Genomic DNA, 23,382 nt, shown 5'->3' on the forward strand with positions numbered 1-23,382 from the left:
GCCCACGACCGAGATCCCAGTATTCAGGGTACGAAGACCGCTTGGCCACTGGTGGGCCGCGGAAAGAGTTTAAAATAAATAAATAATTAAAAGAAAAAGCCACGAAGGACCCAGTTCGAATTCAGTCTGACTCTAATAGTTAACTTATCATAAGTCATTTAAATAGAAGTACTGTATCGTCCTTTACTTTGCATACACGCTGACCGATCGCAATGCGGTTCAGGTCTATTCGTAATCGTATAATTGAGTCCGACCAAAACATTTATTGATACAATTGCATTAACAAATTCTAACAGATTCATAGAAATAAGAATTTAATAAATACAGATAAACCTTACTAAAATAAGGAATAAATTAACATAATAGAGAACCCAATCGAATCATCTTAATGTACCGGTCTATACAAAATACAATACAGTACTGTACTTCCATGCCGCTAGCTAAGCGGATGATTAACTTTCAATAAAAAGATTCCTAATAGAAATGGATATATTAATTATTTACAATTTAAATTTTAATAAATTCATTAGTTGATAATATTTATTATTATTTAATAAATTAAAATGTCACGGAAAATAAAAATTTATTTAAAAAAATAAATTTTCATATATAAGAGGGCGCTTCGTATTTGCCACGTTATGATATAGTTGTTGTGAAAATTGATAGAAGATGGTAAGTTTTAAATATATAATTATGAAAAATAAATTAAATGATTGAAACTGTATTAAAGCATAACCCATAATATATGTAATAAAAATTTACAGTTTATAATCGAACATAAACTCAAAGTAGCTAGCTTAGGTTTTCTGGTAGAAGTTACTTTTAGTTAATTGGTGTATATAAGTTTTATATGTGCAAATTAATTAAATGTAACTTATACCATAAAGGTTCAATAAAGTTAAAACATTTAAGGTAAATGTATTTAAATAAACATTATTTTTAATAAAAATTCGCGAAATAAAGAATTTTAAGTTGTAAAATAACAATAACATTACTAAAAGTTTTCTTGAATGTGTGTTTTTCCTTTAAATATATTTTGAAAAGTACACAAGTGTGCACTCACTCACATAGTCACTAGATCACTTACATTTCTTCATAATTAGGAATTTGGTTACATTATTGTGAACAAAATTATCATGATGGAAATTGACATGTCAAAAATACATTTTGGCAAAATATTTCTAATTATTTTAATGATTTATTAATTCTTAAAAACTTGGAGATGCATTGATTGTATTGCTAAAATATTACTTGACAGTTCATAACATATCTTCTCACTCAAACAAATTTAATTTAATGGGCCATCATGTGAACAAGATAAGATATTGATATAAAAATTTAGAATGTTTTTAATTAATTAAAGTTTAAAAACTTGTTTGTGAATTAATTTCTAATTTGAAACAGACTTAAATCCATTAAAACTTTAACTGGAATATTTTTAAACCTATCGTGTTTTAAAACTTCTGATGGCAATATTTGAATCTGTGTTATTTTTATGTATGAAGTTAATTTCTTTCTATCAGTAATTTCTTGAACACAGATAAAGGTCCCTCTTAATTGCTCACAGGGCAGAAAGAGAGAAATAGGAATGGAAAGAAAGTTTGTTGCAATAAATATCATTTTGTTTGTAGAAAGTAATGAACTATACAATCAGATTCAAAAATATTCTTGTAGAAAATGATCTTTTTTATTATAGCTTATATTATAATTTTATATTTAATATGTTAGTTAAAAAATATTAATTTTTATCTTATAATAGAGAATAGACTTTTCTTTTCTTCTTTCCACTCCTAAGAGGGGTTTTTTTATACCCATCAGAATGGGGTGAGAGACTGGGTAGTAGAATCTTGACCAGAATGGTTACCAGAGGATAGTGAGGGTTATATTCAGAATGGACCACCCACGAAAAAATTCCTGTAGTTATTTGACTGTCTAAACTTGATTCTAGATAGCTTTGTGGACATAGGATTAAATTTACGCAGCTGAATAACTTCCAAGTTAGATGAGCAGGGTGATCAAGGAGTCAGCCAGATTGCTAAACTGGCTGACTCCGTGACCACCTTGCCCCATCTGACTATCCAGAGAAATAGAACTTTAACTACTTTTCAAATACGTATTCATTTATTGATCTTTATAATTTATATATCTTTATAATAAAAATAATCTTATGCTGAATATTGCTGGTTAAAAAAACTAATCATTACAAAATGTATAAAAACATAATTAGTTTTTTCATTTTTAATTCAATAATAAATATTATTTCAAGAAAAGATAAATTTATTAGAATTTTTGAAAAATTGGAAAATAAATTTACAGTTTATTAATAACATTTTACATTAAAAAGATTTAATGTTAAAGTAGTAATAAAAATTTTTATTAAATATGGATTTAACACTACTAGTACAGTGTGAAATTATATAATTTGTGCTGGACATAGTTTTTTTTTTATATTATAACTAATACATTGAATTTAATTGACTAATAAAACTAAGAAATGACACTTTAGGGATGCTGCAAAACTGGTGCTGAGCAATGCCATAATACTTATTATGGCATTGCTTATTAGACTTTGCATACTTTTAGTAATATACATAATGCTACATTGATAAAGAAGTTAGGATGCCACAAGAAAAAATTACCACATTTGGGTGCTACTATTAGAAAATAGTTGAAAAGCAGCATTATGTGAATATCTTTCAAATAAAATGGATTTCATTTGATAATTTGGAACTGGAAAACAAAGTTCTTGATCCTAGATCAACTCATCCCATATTGATTGTTTTAGAGAGACTATTAAAAATTAAACTTATCTACAATATATATTTCTTAAGGTCACTCAATAGTTAAGATACAAGATCTAATCTAACTTCTAGATATTGTATGATGTCAACTGTCTATAACTTGCAGCATCTATAGCATACATTTCAAGGTCATTTATAGCTTGGATGAACTCTTTGTGCATGATGTGTATTATATTAGCACTCTTTCAGTGAGGAGTTTATCTTAATTCCATTTGTAAAAATGATTAGATGAACAGGCAAGACTTTATTTTATGATCAATCTAGATTCAGCCTTGTGAGCAATTCTCAGTTTTCTTTGATATAGAAAGAATTGGCAATAAATAACTTTTCATAATATTAGAGAATGAGATTTCTGGAAGAGATGATTTAATGATTTGGAGGGAATATATGCAATTTGAATATTGATTTGTAAATTTATAAAAATTGGATTCCAATGCAGTATTTGTGAGATGTTGAAACCATGTTTTTAAGAGGTTTCAATTATAATTTTAGTTCATAGATAATAATGTGTGAACAGGACATGACATATAATAGAAGAATATCTTGAAAGTTTAAAACATTTGGTGAATGGAGTGGTCACTCAACCAGATTCTAATCCAATAGAACATTTGAGATGTTCTAGGAAGATATAACTTCAATAACAGTTCCTAGCATTAACCACCATATGTGGGAAAAAACTATATTGCTATCAAATTGAAGCCCTCGGGGTAATATAGCACTAATCCTCAATCACATTTCTGAAGTAATTTGGTTTGAATGTTCAAAAAAAATCTTAAAATTTATGAACAGGTATGTGTTAATACTTTTGCTCTCCAAACTTTGACTGTAGATATGGCTGTCATCTCATGCTCAAAACAGAAAAGATTATGATTATCTGATAAAAAAAATCCCACAAAAAAGATTTTGCAGAATAAGGTAATGTGGAATAACAGTGTGTCTCTGAAAGAATTTTTGCAATTCTCACAGCATTGCTTATTGAAAATCAAAGAATATCATCTAGCAAATAATTTTATTTCCATTTAATATTTTTGTTTACATTACATTGCTTTTCTCAGTGTTGTTCATCAATATTTTCCATATCAACAATGGTATCATCTGTCTTGATCTAGTAATAGAAACCTTGGTATGCTTTGGGAACCCATTTCTTCAGAGATATAATATCATTCACTTTATTTTTTGCAATCAACAATGTCTCTGTGTACTTTTTCTCCAATAGATATAGATGTGTGCTGATGCTAGGGCACATTAATCATAATTATATACATCAAAATGCCACAAACTGAGGGTTAACACTATACTCCTGAGGGCTATAATTTGTATTTATCAGTCCATGTAATTTGGAAAACATCTACTTTAATTCTCAACATGAGTAGAGCACTGTTCAGTTTATAAATTTGTAATGAGTAATTGTATATCTTAAGTGTTTTTATGTGGTTTAAGAATGAATCATGTTTGTTTAGCAGTAACCAGTCATAAATTTTTAAATAAATCAATATATTATGGAGATGAAGCATTATAAATTTTAACATTTTAAATAGTCTCTATTTATAATGTACTTTTGATACAGGGGAGTTTCAAAAGACTGAGTTAAATCATTTACTGTATCAAAAGTTGACTGTATACATTAAAAATAGTAAGAACCTACAAAATTGTTTATATCAAGAATGTATTTCATTTTGCATAAATGTTTTTGAATCAGCAGCAGATTCATGGGAGCTACAGGGGCTTAAGCCCCCTCATTGACACAAAAGTGTATTTGTACAAATTTCAAAACATGGTGGAAAATATGGTTTATCAGACTGTCTGCAATACAAGTCTTGCACGTTAATAAAATGTAATTATTCAGATACTAGCAGATATATCTGGACAAAAAGTAAGAACAACAAATATTAAAATGAAAACTATATTAAGAATTTGGTTATTTTAGCTTACTATTGTCATGTTTATTGTGATATTTGGAATGGCACAATATTGGTCAGATAGACAGGTATTCATGTTTTTCAACAGAAAATAATAATTGACTTCCATCTGCACAAAAAGATAATTCAAGTTATCAAATTTTTTCTGTTAACTTTAATGTATCATTCATAGACAAATGTGAAATGGTAATTGGCCAGACAGTCAAGTTTCACAAAGAATGGACAAAGTGTTTAAAGTTTTACACCCTCAAACTCCAAAAACATTTTGTGCTTGCTGGTAACTTTATATTAAGTAATTTTTCTATACAAATACTGCTATCCTGCTGGTCAGATAGAAAGGGGACATGTAAGCATGGAGTTGAACTTAATTTGACCAAAAGTAGTGATTGGCCTCCTTCCAAATGGGAGAATGGCCCTGGAAAAGTTTCATTGCATTGCTCAAACTGTGTTCAAATGTATAAAGAACAAACTAACAAACTTTCTTCTTTATATATTAGATTTTAAATTTTTGTGCTAGTATGAGGGCTCGGACACAAAAAATTATATTTAAAAATTTTTGAAAAGAAAAAAAATCAAAAAGGATATGATTATATCCTTTCCCACAGACTTTTAAGTTTATTATTGCATTTAAACTTCTCTTTTGAATTTATATATTTTATTAAATTTTTCCTTAGGTTTCGCTTATTCAGACTGTAGATACAGCTCATGAAGATATGATTGTGAGTATATTATATTTTATTATAAAATAAAGATCTTTAAATTTAAATGATTATGAATTCTAGTTATTGTACAAAATAAAACATTACAGGTATTCCTTGTTTAATGTGGTTTGCTTAAATATGGGATTTGATTAACATGCAAAATTAATTGCAAAAATCCTTTTTATATATGCAGCAGAAGTTTTAATTGACACAGCTTTCATTAATGGCTGCCTTTACTTAACATAGATATGGTTTTCTCAGCAAGTAAGATGGTGTTGAATTTGCTATTTTCTTGTGCAGGGTGATTTCTGATATGTAGTTTAATTACAATAATTGTGAAATTTAATACATTACTACTAATGTGATATTCTATTCTTGTTTTAGAAGCTTATTTTAAAACTTTGCATTTTGTTTGTGTAAAATCAAATTGAATTGTCTGCAGATAAAATGCATATTATGTATACTTTTTAAGTTTTGTAAAGGATATAACGCTATACAAACAGTAAAAAATGCTCATAGTGTATATGGGGAAGGTGTTCCTAAACATCAGATGTGTCAAATGTGGTTTTGGAAAGTTTTGTTTAGGAAATTTTAAACTGAAGGATACAAAATGTACAGGACATCTAAAAACTGTTAATGAGAAATTTGAAGAAGAAATTATTAAAAATCAACAAATAACGTCTCGTGAACTTCAAAAAATCTTAGTGTATCACTGTCATGATGATTGTGTATAATTTTGTCTGACGAATGTAACATCTGACAACTGAAGGTATAATTTTGTCTGACAGCTCTAAGGTTTCATTTTATTTTCAAATTATTTTCATTCTTATCATAGAAAACTTTTATCAATGACAAAATTAAGATAAAAATATTTGTTATTAACTGAAAATTTGTTCAAGCAAGTGGTGATTGTTCAGTTGTGTACTGAAGTACGACTATATTTGATTAATGTGATTTTGATATACTTGGCAGCATTGTGGCAATTATTCATATTAATCAAGGGATACTTATATACAAAAAGTTAATTGACATAGTAATTCACAATAAGATTTTGTAATAATCTCTAACTTATAAATATAATAAATATAATCATTGAATTTATTTTATTTTATTTGTAATATAGATTAAATAAAATCAATGTTGGCTGGATGATTAAGTAGTTATAATGGTAGCCCCTGCTCTAGTGATCCAGGATCAAATCTGGATGGGTCAAAAACCCCAGGAATTTTTTGGGGATGGTCCATTTGGATATGTTGGACCTGCCTTGTTCCTCACTATTCTGGTTGCTCCATTGTGGGCCTGGCCAAACCCAAAATGAGCTTGTTAAAAAGATTCTTTTAATCCCACTTGGCAGAGAGTTAAAAATATATGTTGCAGGGATATGATAAAAATGGGGATTTGACCAAATCCCTAAGGGAGATGATCAATTTACTGAAGATGTTAAAATGACAATTCTACAGTCATTTCCCTAAAAAAAAATAAGTGATTTGATCAAATCCCTGTACTATTTTTATGAAAAGATAAAATATCAGTTGAAAAAATGGAAGATTTTTCATTGAAGAAATTTAATTAAGGACGTGTTAGTGAATTTCACAGTTTTGGTTGATGTACCTAAGGTAGATAGAGGTCCATTAGATGGAAATAGTATTATGGGGGTAGCATTAGATAAAAAAATGATTTATACCAAATTGGTACTTCAACTGGCATTATAAAAGATTGGCTTCCTGGAAACCCTCTTCAAATAGCTACAACCACATTTACCGAAACCATCCCACTGATAAAGCTAAGTTTGTGAGAAATTGCTGGAAAATTATCTTTATTCGGAGGTCAAGGGTTTAAGAAATGTTCCTGTGAAAAATCCAAGGTACACTGCAAAACATATAGATGTGCCTGTAAAAAAATAACGTCCTCTGTAACTCCAGGTGCCACAAATCTACGTGTTTCAATAAAAATAAATAAATTTGGCATTATCTCTATCTTTTCGTATAAGTATGTACTTTTTACTTTGTTGATTTTGTTTTTTGTCATTTCGTGAAACCAGTTTAGAGATTTGATCAAATCACTTCATTTAATTAGGGAAATGTCAAAATTGAACCTTTATTTTAACATCTTCAGTAAATTGATCATCTCCCTTAGAGATTTGACCAAATTCCCACTTTTATCATATCCCTGCAACATATATAAAATAAATGCAAGAATAAAGAAGTATATTGAAAATATATATAACATTGAAAGGATGGATGTGGATTGTATCACTGTTCAGTAGTACTTTTAAACAAGTAGAACAACAACATTATTTAGAATTTTTTTTTAATCTTATACAGCACCCTTTTTTAAACAAATTTTATCAAGTCAATTGCTCAATTTTTAATTTCAATTTGTAATTAATAATCACCTATGTATGTAAAAAAAATTTTTTTAAATGTTATCTGTATTATTGTGTGTGATGTAATTTATATCTATTATTTCTTTTGTAAAGAATAAGGACTGAAGAAGAGTCATTAAGACCTGAAATACATTTCCTCCATTAATAAAGCCTATATCAATAAGTGTTCCTTGTATTAAAAGGTTAGCCAAAAAAAAGCTTTTAAAAGCTAAAAACTTTAGGTTTTTTAAAAATATCCACAGAAACCAGTAACAGAACGATTAATTAAAACTGTTTAGAATGAATACAAAATTTATAAATGAATATAAAATTTTGGCTATTCAAAACAAATTCTAGACATATATAATTCACATACACCCTTTGTCAGAAAAGTTCCAGAACAAAGTTTGTAAAAAATAGAAAATTGCAATTACCAAGTAATGATCATATCTCCTGTCAAAGTAGTTCCCTCAGCTATCCATACACAATTGACAATGTTTCTGGAGGTCTTGGAAGCAAGCAGAGAAGGCTTGAAGTGTGATGCTTCTTAGCACATTTGTCGCAGTTTGTTGACAGTTTGCATGTTTGATGAAATATCCCTTTCAGTTGCTTGACAAAATGTCCCTTTCTGTTACAACCCTTTGTCAGAAAAGTGTGATTTTTTTCTTGTTTCCGCTAGTGAAAAAGCAACTGAAAGGAATGGGACATTTCGTCAAAATATTGCAGACATCCAACAAACTGTGACAAATGAGCTAAGAAGCGTGACACTTCAAACTTTCTCTGCTTGCTTCCAAGACCTCCAGAAACATTGGCAATTGTGTATAGATAGCTAAGGGAACTACTTTTGACAGGAGCTAGGATCATTACTTGGTAATTGCAATTTACTATTTTTTTACAAGCTTTGTCCTGGAACTTTTCTGACAAAGGGTGTAAAATACAAATTAAATATTTTAGGATTTAAAATTTTTAAGACAAAAAATAAAAGTAAACATGAACAGAATGGAGTAGATGACTATCTCAAGTTGTAGAAAGTTTTCCATGCATCAGATATGGATTCTGTCTTTTCTGCATTGATACACTTACCCTTCCTGAATGATATGTGTATTTCCAGTCTCTACTGCCTTTAACTTTACTAAACAATGTTTGTCAGATAATTTCCACCTCATGTAACTTGACATAAATATCCAATTCTAACACACATTTTGTAGCCAATGTACTTTCATTTAGTAGTCAATATAGTCAAAGGATCAGCCAAAGTTAAAATGTGCTCACTAACGACACCATACTTAGATTAAGAATAAACTATACTGTCTTTTAACATTTGTTTACTTGAAAAGTTTTTAACTACAAGCAAACATTTTTGACATTTCAAAATATCATCTTCGGGCAGATGGTATGTAACATTTGAATTACAATTTTTAAAAAGTATGTTAAGTTTTAACGGAACCAGAAAGGTTGATCCTTTTTGATTTTGTACTTTTGTTTTCTGACATCCTTTCTTAACCTATTTTATGTTGAAATTTTTCTCCATTACTTGTTGTACCATGTTGAATTTTTGTCAATGTTAAGCCTAATGAAAATTACACATTTTTGAAAAAATAATCATATCATCCAAAATTATATTTTTATTTTGATATATTATAGATATATTAATAAATGTAAAAACAAAAAATTATATTTCGGAACTTAGTTTAAATATAAAAATTATGACTAGCAACATCTAGTTTCAAAAATGTTTTGATACTGAAACGCGATATCTCAGGTCCACAGGTCAAGGTCATTAGGTCATGACCTGAGATATGGCAGGAATACCAGGGAGTAGGTTAATGATAGTGATAAAGAGCCAATTTGTTCAAGGTCACATCTAAATCAGTCATTTTTAACTTGTACCCTATAAATCCTCTGGATGCGTAATTCATCCAAGTAGTCCTTATCATTTCTCAACAATCTAAAAATCATATGGTTTCTTCTACATGCATTCCTGGCACCTGTAGTCCTAGCCAATTAATATAAAGACTAAATTTTTGTTATAACAAACTATCTTTTATCCTCTTGTCCTCTTGGGTTGCTAATGAACATTTTTTCTTTTGTAGTAATGTTTGTTGACAATAAAGACCTTGAATTAAACTATCTGAATAACCATGTTGCTTCACCATACTTCTATTTGTTCTTTTTCTATTTGTTTTTTTGCTAATTTGGACATTAGCAAAAAGGAAGGAAGGAAGGCCAAATGAAAATGGCTGAAAATGTTTGTAATGTATGGTATTAAAACTTAATTTTTTAATTTCTTTGCTGGAACTGTAGAAAAGGTGTGGTTGTATGCTGAAATTACTGTTACTAAATATAATTTTTCATGTTGATATTAGGTACAGAATGTTTCTTGCTATGTGTAACATTTGAAAGTTCTCATTTTATTCTCAAAATTCTTACTTACCACTCAAAATTCCTGATTTGACTTTGATCTATGGTTGGATGCTCTTCTTGTTAATATCTCTTCCACTTTAATCCAAACTTGAAACCAATCAGTGCTGTCAAGTTCTGGGTGGAGTTAAACAACAACACTGAGCAATTCTGCACCATTTCAGACAAGTACAGTCTGAATCTCTTGCTGTTAAAAACCATTATGAAAACTGGTGTGTTTGGCAAAGGCAAGCTGTTGTCTCTTCCCCCATTTATAATGATAATTGATTTTTAAGAAATGTGTGACAACTATATATATAAGCTTTCATTCAAAATTTAAATTTTCTCAGTAATACAAACAAATAATTTTGATTTATTTCTAACAATATTTAAATTAATTTTCTTCAGCATGATGCTGAGATGGATTATTACGGAACTCGTGTGGCCACTTGCTCTTCTGATCGATCTGTCAAGATATTTGATGTCCGAAATGGCACTCAGAAATTGATTGCTGATCTAAGAGAGTGAGGTTAATTTCTGAAGTAATGTGAAACAATTAAAATTTTGGGTTAAGTATTATGTATTTTGTAGGCATGAAGGACCTGTATGGCAGGTGGCATGGGCACATCCCATGTTTGGAAACATATTGGCATCGTGTTCATATGATAGAAAAGTAATTCTTTGGAAAGAAACTGATGGAATTTGGAAGAAAATATATGAATATGGTAATCATGATTCTTCAGGTATGTTTGTTTTATAAATTATTCCTGTTAAATAATAGTCTATATGATAAATAAATTCTAGAACTTAAAATTTGCTTTTATGCTAAATATAGGCATCTAGTTCATTTTATGTATAATGAAACAGAATTCCAGTGTTGTTCTAAATGTTTAATAAATTTTTACCAATAGTTAATTCAATCTGTTGGGCACCACACGAGTTTGGTCTAATGCTAACCTGCGGCAGTTCTGATGGTGCAGTTTCAGTCATTTCAAGCTCTGGGGATGGAAATTGGGAAACAAAGAAAATCAACAATGCTCACACTGTAAGCAAATTATACAATTATTAAACATCTCAAAAACATTCTAAATTATGTGTTTTTGAACAGATTGGTTGCAATGCAGTAAGTTGGGCACCCGCAGTTTCGCCTGGTTCTGCATTAGAACAGTCAAATGCCCCTCGTCCAGCACCTGTCAAACGATTTGTGACTGGAGGCTGTGACAATTTAGTCAAAATTTGGAAATATGTGTAAGTTGCATAATTTTAATTAGCAATTTTAACATTGAAATGACAAAAGATTGAATGATTTATTATATTTTAGGGATGATGATGATAAGTGGATTGAAGAACAGAAATTGGAAGCTCATTCTGATTGGATAAGGAATGTGGCTTGGGCACCATCTATTGGATTACAAAGAAGTATGATTGCAAGTTGTTCACAGGTATTTTAAAATTGATTTATATTATCACAGAAATGAACTTCAAAAATAAAATTAGAATTAGATAATTAACCAATTTAAAGTTTACTATCCATAATTAAAATAAACTCGAAAATTGAAAGTATGGTGAAGTTTGTAGTGCAGAGACAATAATAGCCTGACATTTAATACCCATGCACTAACATTTGATTAGCATTAAAGATTCACAATAATTATATGCTTAACAAAGCAAGAACTCTCAGCTTTTTGTTTGACATTTTATAGTTGTGGAGTGCAATAAAAAATTGAAATTAGAGGTTAGCAAAAGTATAATATGATAAAAATGTATATACAATACTCTATGTATATATGCATCCAAACAAGTAAAAACACAATGATAAGGTGGCTGGCTGGCTTTATAAGCAACAAAGAAAAAGGAAATACATAAAATTATTGATTTTTCATGGTCTTAAGTCTTTTTTTTTTTTTTTTTAGTTTTGATCACTAAAGCATGGTAAAGTCAATATGTATTGTCCGAAAGAGAGTTAAAATTCTACTGGGTAGTGCTGCAAAAGTATATATTCCATTTAAATCAGTAGTGTCACACATGTATCGCAATAAGGACTCCTTTTTGAACAGAACCATCATTGTTATGTTATCACATGGATTTGCTTAAATCATATGCTGTGAGTATAAGTTTGGTCTGATGCTAACCTGCGGCAGTTCTGATGGTGCAGTTTCAGTCATTTCAAGCTCTGGGGATGGAAATATAAAATAAAATTATATGAAACAAAATACTACAAACTGATAATGTGCTGTATGAAATACGATACCTGATGACAATAGGATTTTAGAGTTAAAACATAAGAATACCACAACCATATAATTAAGAAAAGTAAAAGGAAATTATATGAAAAATTCATTACAAATCAATGTTTAGAAATATTACATCATTCATGCCCAAAATATGTTGAATTAGCTTAATACTCCCAGGTTTGTAAGGTACCTTTCACAGTAATTGTTACACTCAGTGTTATTAATCATAAATTTCAAAAATATATGTGGTAAAACCCATTTTAAGAAAAATTATTACAATAAGTTTGGTTTATTTGGTTATGGCAATGTGAAACGTGCAATCTGCTGAAGGGGGATACCTCCCGGGAAAACTGGCCCCTATTTAAATGTTACTAACTTGAAGAAAGGCCATCCTGTCAGCAAAGGTCAAACTTACGACTAATTACCAGTGTAACAGTTTCAAATCCATGTAGGTGAGTGCTATGTGCTACTCATCAAAGTAGTAATGTAGTGTGTGTACTTTGTATGAATTATATTTAGTTTATATTATTATTTTTGAAATTTTTTGCCAATAGATGGTACTGCATGTAAATCCAGCAAATCCAATGTAGACAAAAATTAATTGATATACTGTATACAAATCTAATAAATATTTTGGGGTGGTATGTATGATGTTATCTAAGTTAGTAATATGTTAACAAAATTGCTGAGTTTCATAGCAATTGGTTGAATAGCCTTGGAGTACATAGTGAACAAACAAACATTCTCATTTATGGATATAGATATACAAATATTTTGTGCATGTAATTTTGTAACAGATGGCACACTAAAGTGCCTTGGCACAATGGTTGAGAATCACTGCACTATACTATACAGGATCTTCTAAAAAGAATTCTACCATTTTAAATTATTGTAATTATGTTAATTATTATCTGAAAATGTTATGTTGTTCATTATAATATTGAAAAATTATCCAAGTTTCACATTTGCCCCTTACCTCAACATAGTCACTTAATATCTCAAGGCATGCATACAAGTGATAATCAATTTCTTCCTATGCTTTCTCCAGCATATCTGTCATCACTTCTCCCACAATATCCACAATTTTACAGATCCTGCAGATCACTCATGTGGCATAATGATGATTGATTCCAACTCTGCAAACTACAGAACACCTATCTGTATTGAAGTCACAATTTTCATTTATGGTGCTTCCTATAAATAGTAGATGAGATGGTGATTGAATGCAGATTGGAGATGAAGCTCAGATGGTTACTCTATTGATTAGTTTATGCCACATGCTTCTCACATAATAATTAACTTCTAATTACAGTAATTTAAAATGGTAGCATTCATTTTGGAAGACTTTATATACATTAATGCATGTAATGTAATATGTTAGCATATTAACTGCTTCTTCATTAGAAACTTGTTCAGTATCAGGATTTTCTGCACATTCTTCCACTACATCATTTTAGTTGATATCATTTTCAGATTCAGTCATCATTCAAATTTTCATCTTCTGTTGCAATTTTTTTCATTGTCAATTCTATGTGCATTATACTCCAATTTCAAACAAAAAAAGAAAATTAAAAAATAAATACGCTAATAGGTTGCAATATCTGTCAGAGCAATTTAAGATGATAAGAAAAATGTGTAATTTGCCTAACAAAGAACTGACAAAGCAATTCTGTCTAATCAAAGTTGTCAGATTCTATGCAATTTCATAACAAAAATATTTTAATATTTGTGTTATAAAATGGCATAGGATCAGCAACTTTTAAAAATTACTTTGAGTGTGTCTTAGATTGGTCACAAACTTCATAGGGTTAATATAATGTTTAGTTACATTACATTTTATTGTTGTTTGCTTCATATCCAGTAGAATTTGTTGGCATATTTATCTTCTTAGAGATTGACCTAATGGTGAAACCAATATAATATAAATTTCTTGTCTATTAGTAAGCTTAGATATAAATGCCAAATTTTATTTGAACCTTATGTGAGATAGTTAAAATCCGCGTAACAGTGAGATTTCTATTTTATCTATTGGTAAGTCTTTGACTAGAAGCCTCATACTACGTTCGCACACATCCACGACTCACATCGATCTCGATTTACCTACAATCTGGATTGTGACTGTCGCTAGTCTCCGCTCGAGAAGAACCTGGCTATTACATGCAATCATAAAACTGACATAACTACGCGGTAAGTCACAAACACCAACAAACAAAATGGAAGTTTTGGTTAGAAATAAATACTTTTTCTTGCCATACATCTAATAATAGACAGATGTCGTCGTCTCTCCAGATGTCTTTTTTATTTCTCTGTCGATAGCCTGACACGTGTTCCGCAGCCATCTTGTATTTTCTCGTGCGTATGGGATTGTGGGATCTCTCTTATGACTGGATCTAGTTTCGAGAACTCTCTCCAGTCGATCGCAATTGAACCTCGTTTCGGTTGAGTGCATTTGCACCACGGAACAGGCTCCGACCTTAGTCACAATCTAGATCGAAATGCTCGGTGCGAACAGGGTATCAGGACGTTGGCTGAATTTGTGTGAAAGTAGTAATTAACTGTGTGGTGTTAGATTTTTATATACTGTATTCCTGTTATTAGTGTATTCTCTGTTAAGGGCATAATTAATGCTTATATTAACATCTCTTGGGAAATTGTGTCTGTTAGCTGTTTGTGAGATCATATGTAATTCCATAAACTGTATCTATCTCTAAGCAATTATGAGTGGGTGAAGACACAGCTATTTAAAGACTTTTGTAGTCATTAGGCAGCTAATTTGTAAAGAAATCATAGTTCCTTAAAATAATATACATTATTTAAAGACAGTTACAATTTTACCCTTGTCTTATTCAAACATATCAATTATTTTAATAATAAAAAATAAATTTTCTGTCTCTTCATTATCCCTTACATTGTCAATGCTTTTTGGATCAATATAACTGCTTTTGCATTATTTGATTGTTAAAAACATTACTGGTTGTTGCTTATTACCTTTTACATTATATAAATGTTACAGTAGAGCATCGATTATCTGACTCAATTGGGGACTCGGGTTGGTCGGATAACTGAAGAAATCAGATAACCAAAAAGAATGAAAAAAAATACATTATTACTATAGTATATTAGTATGCAGCTGGATGGCCGAACGGTCAAGGTGGCAGCCTACCGCTCTGGGGGACCCGGGTTCGAATCTGAAAGAGTTGAAAAAATTCCCAGGAATTTTTCAGGGGTGATCCGTTCAGATATGTCAGGCCCCATCCCTCACCACCCAGCAGCCCCATTGTGGGCCTGGCCGAACCTATAATGGGCTTGCAAAAAGAGGCCCTCCTAGTGCCCACAGGGCGGAAAGAGTTAAAAAAAAAAAAAGAAGTATATAAGTATATCCCATGTAATTAGTATATTGCTATTAACCTATGTCGCGTTGAATTTTCATCGATGTTAAGCCTAACAAAATTTTTTTTTAAATAATTGTCACTATTGTATCGTTAAAAATTATTTTATTGCTCACAAAACAAACAACCACTCATAATTAGAAAATTAAGCCTCATTTAAATATTGGTTGCCCTTTCATGGTTGAGCCAGTGTTGCCAGCTAAAACACGCAAAAATTTAACAAAAATAATATTAAAATAGCCAAGACATAGCCAAATATTGTAGCTCCACATCACTAGTGGACATTTAAAATTTGCCGACTAGAAAGGTCGGTTAACCGATGTGACGGTTAATCGGGGGTCGGATAATCAATGCTCTACTGTATTTGCAACATATTTTTCACCAACAACATTAATGCTTACCAGAATAATAATAAAAAAGCAGATTGGATGATGGAAAACATTAATAATACATTACAAAAACAAACTGTCAATTTTTTTAGTAAAAAAGCAATAAAAAGTTGTCAGTAGTAATTGAAAAGCTAAGTGAAATTAAAATAAATAATATAATTTAAACTCAATACTATTTCAAAAATTATTTTCAAATAACTAGTGGCACCTCTAGTAGCAAGTATATGTGGATGATGCAAAAAATTGTAATGAACTTGTGATGGATGAAAATTATTAAAAATTATTTTAGCAGTTTGAAAACTGATTTGGGCAAAGTATGAATCTGATTGATCTATTAATTTACAACTAAACTACTAATATTGAGTGGGCATAATAGTAATGTAAGAAAAGAAAGAAAATGAAAATTTAAGTAATTGAAATATTTACTCTAACAAATTATGCAGTTAATAATTCAGCTATTCTTTGTTTATTTTCTTTATTATTGTTATATTAATTCTGTTGTCCTTGTCTAAATAATTTATAGAACTTTGACTGATTTGCTCTAAACCAAACATAATACCCACATTATTGTTATTGATGCCATCTATAAAATCTTTGTATAATTTAGAATGTTGAGCAATACAATTAAAAGTTGTCTTTATATCTAACAATCAGTTTATCTGTCTGCCATATTTCTTAATTATCTGTCCTCCACAACTGTTTAAGCTATACCACTTGCTAATGGAGAACATTGTTGGCACACCTAATAATCATCTATAGAATTAGAGTTGTATAAAATTAGATCTGAATAGTAATTGAGTTAGCTTGAAATTGTATTTGCATACTGCCTACATTATTTTAAGCTAACATTTTTGTTTTGTTGACATATTTGTTCCAAGTGAGAGATAATGCAACCTCAATGCAAATAGAAGGTAATGAGAATGCATATTGTTAAAATGTCACCATCCAAAGGCTAACTCAGTTTTAACATGTAGATAAGATATTGTCTTCAAATAATCTTTGTGGATAATAGAAGCAAATGTTTTATCTAAAACCAGTCTAAATGACTGGCCTTCTTTTTGAGTTTTGGCCATTCCAAAAAGTTAGGTGAGACTACGCTAGATGATACTTTCTTCTGGAATACATTTGGTGCTGGAAATATTTTCTAACCTCAATAGGTAATTGGTAGGATCTTACTTCAAAATTTGCAATTTATACTTAAATCTGTCTGCCAATTTCTGCTTAATATAATTTTTATCAGAAACATTAAGATACTGAAATTTTTAAACCATGGAATAGATAGACTTTTGTTCATTTAAGAACAGAGCAAATAGTTTTTTTAGTCATAAGTAGAAAATAGATTAGAAAGTAAGGAGTGCTTTGAGATTATTTTCTTTCAGAAATACAATGACTCCAAATGTACTTCACAGCCTCCAAAAATCTGTTAAATTTGATGTTAGGTCATTTAGAAAATTCCAGTCAAAAAGTGATAAATTTGCTTTACTTTCTTAGAAACAGGAACATTTATTTATGATTGTAAAATGTATGTACTGGAATAGTTTATTGATGAGAAACTAAAGCAAAAATGCAAATCTATTTTGTACTTCACTAATAAATCTTACAATGCCAAACTCATAATAAGATTCTCTAATGATAGAAATTGGATAACCTCAACCTTGTTTCCTGACAATTCCAAAGTTTAGAATAGCCAGTGCCATTCCTCAGAAAAGACATACAAGCATAAGAAACAATACTGATTTTCATAAAATACATGTGTGGAAAGCAACACAAAAAATCTGCACACTTAATTTTAATTTGAATATTGTAACTATAATAATAAATTTAACATTTATAAAGTTAATATAAATGATATGAAATTTTACAAAAATAATGATATTTATTGTGACATTGTCACAGTGCCAGGCTGAAATTTTTTATCATATTTTTAATTAATTTAATTTAAAATATTTGCTCGCCACCTCAAATAGTGGCTTGTCCCTGTACATCATACTTTTCCTTTTCCTTTCCATAGAGTTGTGCCAGTCATTTAACACCTTTCAAGGGAATTTTTGAATTGAAATAATGACTTCTGGTTTGTCTCAGATACTTGCATATAATTAATCAGGACCTCTTGCCCCTAAGGTTTCCATATCTGGTCTCATCTTTCATCTACAGTAGCTAATTCCATTTTCGAGATTAAGGAAAGACAGACAGTGATGACAGTGGGAATATATATAGGTCTATCAATTTTTCAAATTGCAGCCAAATTAGTTTTACAGAACTAGTTCTAGTGTTGATTATTGTATATTGTATATTTTGAATATTCTGAATAAACAATGGATAGTGCCACTTACTGATTTACATGGTCTGTTTAAGGTAGAAGCATAAATAGTGCAATTGCCTATCAAATGAGTTCACAATATATTCCATTTTTAATGCAGACAATGGAATATATTAAATGGATTAAATGCATTTAATGGCATTAAATGGAATGTATTGTGAACTGTACTGCATATTAATACAAAATTTCTCAGTAATTTGCAATTCTGATTAAATTGAAGCCTCTTCTGGAAGCAAAAATTGGTACAAATGTACCAGGAACCTGTTGCCGATGTGCTTCTTGGAAAAAAACAGTTACGAACGTTTTCAAACTTGAAAGTTCTTCTTCAGGTAACTGACGACTGTTAAGCTAATGCAATTCAAATTCAAGTCAAATTGGAATACCATTCAGAATTATATCGCGTGGATCGATGACATCATTCACGCATGCACCCCTCTGCCGGTTGTAAATTATCGTAAGTTTTTGTCTATGAGCGCCTGCCATGCAGTTGACAGGGTGATTTTGTCTTTGTGGTTAATGCAATTATCATCTTTTAATGTTCAATTGTGCCGTTGAGAACATCACACAGGAACACTTTCAGAGGAAAAAGGTTGTTTTATTGGTGTGAACAGATATGCTCTTCAGTCCTGAGATAGTGACAGTTAAACCAACATGACTCATAAGAAGATATACACGTAGTTGAAAAAGGAAAAAGGAACTAAAAGTTCTTTTGGCTCAACACACACACATATTAGGATAGTATGACATGTGCTCTAGGGTGTGAAATAATTCTGATGAGATGTACAGAGAACATAGACAAGATATGAGAGGTTAAAAAGAAGTGAGTCTACTTTTCACTTTTTTTTTTTTTACTCTTTCCGCACTGTGGGCACTAAGAGGGCCTCTTATAGCAGGCCCACAACGGGACAGCCGGGTGGTGAGGGACAGGGCCCGACATATCTGAACGGACCACCCCCTGAAAAATTCCAGGAGTTTCCTCGACCCGTCTGGATTCAATCCTGGCCCCCAGAGTGGTAAGCTGTCACCTTGACTGCTCGGCCATCCAGCCATCACTATCTCAGGACTGAAGAGGGGCATTAAGCCCAAAATGCATATCTTTTCACACCAATAAAACAACCTTTTTCCTCTGAAAGTGTTCCTGTGTGATATGTTCTCAACAGCAACAGTGTGCTAAGAAAATACATAATTTTTAAGAATTTAAGATGGCAAAAAAGATTCAAAACATTTCCAAAAAATGTTTGAGAAGTAGGTTGTATTATTTGGACAAGGAGCTGTTTGTGGTTAGGGCTACATGCTCACCAAGTTTCATTTGAATCAGAGACTAACATCTGACCCTCTCCTTGTTAGTAACATACTATCATGATCTGAAAAAATATTGCAAATGACTTACAATTTCTGTACTGCTTCACAAAAATATTATTTGAGGATATCTCAATGTAAGGCTTCACCATCTGGCTGCAATCACTGGGAGTACCAATCTAGTCTGTCGGTTGGCGTGTATCCATCATCTAGTTCAGTGTTTCTCAACCTCTAACGAATTGTCGACCCCCTTCAATAAAACCGTTATGTAGTATCACCCCCCTTTCACTTCAAAATTCCGATGCCGAGGGCCAAGGCTAACGCCAAATTCATACTGCATTGAATAGACTATTGACTAGTGTAATGTTATTTGTTTAATTATTGCACAATATAATGAATAAAATATCTAATTATTCTTAATATAATGTTTTACTATATCGCCCAGAATTGTTTTTCGCCCCCCCAAAATATAAATTGTTACAAATCGCCCCCTCAACATGGGAAAAATGCCCACATGGGGGCGATATCGCCCCCATTGAGAAACACTGATGTAGTTGAACACGTACATAGGTGAAAGAACACAGTCATCACATGCAGCCACTAATTGTCTATGACTATTCATGAAAGGAGTGCAATCCTTTCATAAGAACCATGCAGTTTGCTCTCCATAGTTTGTCAGAATGAACTGTACAACTAAATGACAGTCCAAAGCCCTGATCACTAACAAATGGTTACACGACTTTCAAAGTTAACACTACGATTACATGAAATGACAGTCTGATTCTACCTACTGGGTCAAAATTGTAACCAGTCTAAATCATTTGTTTATGACCCTTACATGATATCTTTTCATCTTTTTTCAAGACAACCTAAAATTTTTATCTTTTGATTGTAGAGCAATAAATGTAAAACACCATGCAGAAAGGAAACTTTATTAGATATAATTTAGAACTGGAATTTAATTCATAAAAAAATTAATAACTAGTTAGATAAAAATCAAAATGACTTTTCAGATATTATTAAAAAGTTATAAAAATTAATGTCAAACAAGCACAAATTCAGACAAAAGCTAAGATTTTCTGCTATTCTTTATTTCTTAACATGTTAAAAGGTGTTAGAACTTCAATAACAAGGTTTACTCTGTTGTATTGTCCATGCGTGTTAAACATTTTAAATTCAAAACTTAGCATTGTTAAAATGCAAGTTGAATATTTTTTTTATAAACCTAACTCTTCTGCAAGCAAACAGCAATAACTTACAAATGTGTTTACATTTTTCTGAACTTGCAGCAATAAAGTACACTTGTAGTCATTTGCAATTATTATTGATTTTTTTCCCCTCTAAAAACAGTAAAACTGATTGTGAGGGTGTGATTTAAATGCAATCCAGTAATAATCAGATTTTAAGAATTTGATTTATAATTTTGACAGCTGAACAAATAAACAATTTGTGTGGACCTGAATCCGCCCGCATTTAACATGTACTACTGTTTGCATCAAATCTGCCATTTTAAATTGGCCAATGATTTGCAAAAATGCCAGGTTTTTATATAAATTCTCTTTGACTGCAAAAAGTAAGGATACTGTTCAGCTGTAAGAAAATTTACAAGTTAAATCAAGTATGATTTTAGAAATTTTTTCATTTTACTTTTCATTATTATTGTTTAATTGTTAAAATGTATTTATAACACAAAATGGGAAGGAAATGGATGTGTTAAGATGAACTTGACACATCTAGGTCAAACCTAGGTCTCCAGAATGATTTTAAAAATTCAGAATACAAACAATTGATAAATTTGATCCAGTGACTACCATAACTGATCCTTGCAACAGTTATTAGTCTTTAAAGAATCAAGCTACAAACTAGAAAATACTAAATCCTAAATCTTTACCTTTTAAATATAATGCCAGATGATGCACACTTGCTCTTACAAAACACAGGGAACTTAGAGAATTATAAATGTTCGTGTCCAGTTTGTCATATTTTTTTAAAACTTAAAAGTCCAGTGGAAATCTGATGTTTTCCTGATTGTCTTTTTAGTGGGGTATGAAGTTTGCAAGTCTCTTAAGGACAAATTCTTCTTTTAGTTTGTGTTACGTTAGTCAATGTAGGTTTCCAGAAATTTTTTTTTACTCTTTTGCTTTCTGCAAAAGCTTCATTTGATAAGAATTTACAATATATCACACTTAATTTTATTGTCCCAAGTTTCACAATTTCAATGAAAGTAATTGGTTGCTTTGATGATTAGCCTTATAATAAAATAGAAAACAAATGCATGAGTATTTACATGCAATTGCTGCAATAGCATATTTTATTTTTGATTATTTATTTAACTTATTCCAGGATAGAAGAGTTATGATCTGGACAAATAATGGAACGAACATGCTTTCTCCAGCATATCTGTCATCACTTCTCCCACAATATCCACAATTTTACAGATCCTGCAGATCTCATGTGGCATAATGATGATTGATTCCAACTCTGCAAACTACAGAACACCTATCTGTATTGAAGTCACAATTTTCATTTATGGTGCTTCCTATAAATAGTAGATGAGATGGTGATTGAATGCAGATTGGAGATGAAGCTCAGATGGTTACTCTATTGATNTGCAATTGCTGCAATAGCATATTTTATTTTTGATTATTTCAGGATAGAAGAGTTATGATCTGGACAAATAATGGAACGAACAATAACTGGACGAATATTACACTTCATACGTTTGATGACGTAGTCTGGCAGGTCAGCTGGTCCATAACGGGAAACATTTTGGCTGTCTCGGCAGGAGATAATAAGGTGAGAAAAATGTAACTAGTAATTTTCTGTTATACTGATGTTTTGGCATTCAGTGATTAGATAATTGAGATAGCTAAACATCCTCAAAAAACTGTCGTCACAGCTACATTAAAACGACCAAGGAGTAATTGTGTAAAACACTTTTTTTTTATATTTCCCTTATGTTTATTCTTGCAGATAAGTCTCTGGAAAGAATCACTGGACGGGCAGTGGGTATGTATCAGCGATATTAACAAAGGCCAAGGAGAAATGATCACCAGTGCAACAGAAAGAACTCTATGAACAAATTCCTATTGTAATTTTATTTTTAAGAAGCTTTAATTAAATAAAGTTCATCTTACAATCTAAATTCTTGCAAAGGAATGTTTAATGAAAACAATGATACATGAGACCGGAGGCTCTTTTGACAAGAAAAATACGTGGCGGTTTTCGTCGTTAAAAAAATTATCTACACGCACAATGATGATCGTCACGGACACTGTACAGGATTCTCTTGTAACATGTTACTAAGAGATTTCGTTGTATCTTGCCTGCATGGCCTTTTTGACGGCGTCTTTATAAGTGTCACCAGCACTTGCTCCATAAGTGGCTCCTTTCATGCCCAAACCAGCAGCTTGAACTCTTCTTTGTACCTGAAACAATTCAAAAAAAGTTATATAAAAAAATGTTCTATGTCTTTCCATAACACTTATAAATAATTGCAACTTTCCATCTTAGAGTGTTCCTTTAAGTGCAAATGAAATTGCTGTTTTCAATAATTTCAAAAACT

The 23,382-nt window shown here is 30.8% G+C and overlaps 2 protein-coding genes across 2 annotated transcripts in view; one reads left to right on the forward strand and one right to left on the reverse strand.

The window, feature by feature from the left end:
• Positions 1–605: 605 nt before the first annotated feature.
• Positions 606–22,962, forward strand: LOC111639340 (protein SEC13 homolog). Its single transcript, XM_023385205.1, has 9 exons — positions 606–672; positions 5,395–5,439; positions 10,595–10,710; positions 10,778–10,929; positions 11,098–11,231; positions 11,295–11,434; positions 11,508–11,628; positions 22,470–22,613; positions 22,791–22,962. Exons 1-9 carry the CDS (start codon positions 670–672, stop codon positions 22,893–22,895), a joined length of 960 nt encoding a protein of 319 aa, XP_023240973.1. The 5' UTR covers positions 606–669; the 3' UTR covers positions 22,896–22,962.
• Positions 22,913–23,382, reverse strand: part of LOC111639342 (RNA-binding protein 5-like) — a 93,350-nt gene continuing 92,880 nt past the window's right edge. Inside the window, 1 exon segment of the mRNA XM_023385207.1 lies at positions 22,913–23,245. Within this exon segment, the coding sequence (XP_023240975.1) occupies positions 23,120–23,245 (126 nt within the window). The 3' untranslated portion in view covers positions 22,913–23,119.

This window comes from Centruroides sculpturatus, unplaced genomic scaffold, assembly GCF_000671375.1.
Source record: "Centruroides sculpturatus isolate CEXI.00-Female unplaced genomic scaffold, Cexi_2.0 scaffold1266, whole genome shotgun sequence".
NCBI classification, from domain to species: domain Eukaryota; kingdom Metazoa; phylum Arthropoda; class Arachnida; order Scorpiones; family Buthidae; genus Centruroides; species Centruroides sculpturatus.

Bases quoted from the DNA above. Each gene is read 5' to 3' on its own strand.
- LOC111639340 (XM_023385205.1), top strand. The intron at 11,232-11,294 runs GTAAGCAAATTA...GTTTTTGAACAG, and splicing joins AAATCAACAATGCTCACACT to ATTGGTTGCAATGCAGTAAG. The intron at 11,629-22,469 runs GTATTTTAAAAT...TGATTATTTCAG, and splicing joins TGATTGCAAGTTGTTCACAG to GATAGAAGAGTTATGATCTG.